Source organism: Octodon degus, unplaced genomic scaffold (assembly GCF_000260255.1).
Source record: "Octodon degus isolate 3935 unplaced genomic scaffold, OctDeg1.0 scaffold00022, whole genome shotgun sequence".
Taxonomy (NCBI): domain Eukaryota; kingdom Metazoa; phylum Chordata; class Mammalia; order Rodentia; family Octodontidae; genus Octodon; species Octodon degus.
Genome location: NW_004524598.1, coordinates 8,476,220 through 8,479,013, shown reverse-complemented (window position 1 = coordinate 8,479,013; position 2,794 = coordinate 8,476,220). Strand labels below are relative to the sequence as shown.

The following is a 2,794-nucleotide window of genomic DNA, read 5'->3' as shown; positions in this document are numbered from 1 at the left end:
CCAACTCCCTTCTGATTCTCATCTTCAATTCGTTACCTCCATACTAAATGTCCCTTGGCTTGGGGCGCAGACCAGTGTAGGGTGCTTAGTACAAGAGGAGGGTATGGGTTCCATCCCGAGTGAAATGACCTCCCACACGACTTTCCTACCGGCCCAAATTGGTCAGATGCCTTCATCTCTAAGCAACACAAGATAAACATGAGTAATGCACGTGTAACTGAATGAGTTCTACTAAAATTAAAACAAATTTCCTAATCTCAAGAAGCTTAAGGACCCTGAGAATAATGAAGCACAAAATAAAATATTAAATGCAACGTGAACAGATGTCTAGGAAGGGTTCTCAATTCAGGCAGAAGGAATGAGAGATGGTTCTTAAATCCCCAGCCAAAGACTCATTTTCAGATATGCAGATAGTGAGGTTAAGCTTAACAGCCTAAGTTGTGTGGTAATAACAATAAGCTTGTCTTATGGATGGTTAACAACCTAAGTTTGCAGACCAAAATTAGAGAAAAAGGAGGGCTGCAAGGAAAGCCAACATTTTGGCCCTAGCCTTCTAAGGTCAATTAAGACTCAGGACATATGAGAACTTGTACTGTAATGTCATGTAACTCGGTAGTGTCCCAAATTTTCTGATCAAGGAGATTATGGTGCCAAAGAGGAAAGTGATCCATGATGTAGAGTGTGCCTAAGGAGAGTCACATGGAGAGAAAACATTTTCTCAGGCTTTCACAGAGAACACATTGGCCAAGCAATGGCCGTAACTCATCCACATGGCTGACACTGACAAAGGTTCTACAATCTGAGGTGCAGGATCTCGGGATAATTCCTGAGGGGATTTCACTGACCTTATTCAGACCCAAAAGCTACAACTCTTGTTGCATAGGTCCTGCTTTACCTTGGTCTTAACCATCCAGAAGAAAAGTATAAAAACGAAATATAAGAAATAAAGCCATGGCTGGTGAGATGGCTCAGTGGTCTAAGGCACCTACCTAGAACAAACTTGGCAAAGCACAGGGACCGCGGTTCAATCCCCCAGCACCACATGCCAGCCAGACCTGCTCCCTGGTGGGCTGAGTTGGCCACACACACACACACACATAAATAAATAAATAAATAAATAAAAAGAAATAAAGCCATGTTGTTATGTTGAGCTGTAGGGGACTCTGGTCAACAATTTCTGACATTGCCAGTTAAGCGGAAGACCCAATACTATTATGGGATACTGGACTCTTTTAGAATACTTTGCTGAGTTTACACACGTATAATATTCAAATAACGGAACTTAACAAAAACTTAACAAAAAAAGGGTATACAGATGAATGTCCATTTTGTATCTGTGTATTCAAAGTGGTTAGGATATATAGTTACATTCTCTTAATGAACAGAATGATTTGTTCTAATGGTGTTTGTAAATAGGATATCAAGTCGGCATCTTGTACAGCAATTAATCACTAAGAAGAATGTATGCAGTGTGTTGATTATTGAAACTGCCCTACCGATTTGATTTGAAAGTGTCTCATTGCTATTTATCAATAAAATTATGGCAAAAAAAAAAACTCATTTTCAGCAAACTCTAGTTCATTTTGTAATTTCTGTAGCTGATTTGTCAGCACCTGATGTCTACCTTCGTCTTTCGACTCCTTTATGAACTGCCCTCAGAATGATCAAAAATTCCTTCCGGCAGAGAACTTTACAGACCTGTGCCGTACTACACTGCAACTGACGCACAGCAAGACCGCAATTAATATTAGTAATTGGGCCAGCAGAAACGATCGGACACAAATAAAAAACAAATCTACTCAAGGTGACAAGGGTGGCCACACTTACACCCTTTAATCCGTACACCAAGAGGGCTGACACACATCCCAGTTCCAGGAAAGCCAGCCACGTTTCTTTCGGCGGTCACGCCTGTCGCTACAGCCCGAACCCTCACGGGGGGAAGGGAGAGCCGGTTAGCCGAGGGAACCCGAAGCGCTCGCCGCCTCCCCCACAAGGGACGCCCCCGCCGCGCACGACGGTGGCACAGCGAGAGGCCGATGTCCTCTCTCCTGGCACAGCGCAGGTCTCGGGAGAGGGGCGCGTGGAGGGAGCGGCGGGGGCACGCAGCTCCCCCTCTCACTCCCTACCTGCTTGGCCAAGAACCTGCCCAGCTCGCTGCGGCTCTTCTCGTTCTTAGCAGCGATTAACCGCAGCTGCGTGGCGGCCACTTCCAACGAGAGGTGTTCCATGGCCCCGGACCCTGCGCCCCTGCAGCCTCTGGCGCTCGCCGTCAGGCGCTCAGAGACCCCCGACAGCAACAACGACGCCACAGGGCCAGGGGCCGCAGAAAGCAGAGCGGCGGCAGCAGCACACGTGCGGGACTCCCGGGCGCGGCGCGCTGCGTCACCTCCGCGCGCCGGCGCCGACTGCCTGCGCCGCTGGCTCCGCCCCCCGGCAGCGGAAATGCTGGGGGAGGGGAACGGAAGCCCGCAGGACCTGTGACGCCTCATCTCTGCGTGACGGATTTCCTCAGATGCGCTGTGCGGCTGGAGAGCTCAGGTTCATCAGACAGTGCGCACCAGTGCAGAGGCGGGAGGTGGCTTATGGACGTGTGACTTCGCCAGGGCCCTGCCCTCTGCCTCAGCACGGGAAAGGATCGCATGTAGAAGCGCAGATTCGCCTTCTGAAGAGCGGTGGTGGCCCGAGGTCCCAGACACGGTCGGGCGCGGCCCGTGCCAACCGGTGTGACAGCCCGAGAAGCGTGCTTAATATAAATATGGGAAGCTACTGTTCAACGAGTGCGGCGCATACAGTG

The 2,794-nt window shown here is 49.5% G+C and overlaps 1 protein-coding gene across 5 annotated transcripts in view; it reads right to left on the bottom strand.

Moving 5' to 3' along the window:
• Positions 1-2,379, bottom strand: part of Mdn1 (midasin AAA ATPase 1) — a 167,174-nt gene extending 164,795 nt beyond the window's left edge. For all 5 annotated transcript variants that reach the window (XM_023711917.1, XM_023711918.1, XM_023711919.1 and 2 more), the window contains exon 1: positions 2,127-2,379. In XM_023711917.1, the coding sequence (XP_023567685.1) occupies positions 2,127-2,228 (102 nt within the window). In that variant the 5' untranslated portion in view covers positions 2,229-2,379. The remainder of the gene's footprint in view (positions 1-2,126) is intronic.
• Between the last annotated feature and the right edge of the window lie 415 nt (positions 2,380-2,794).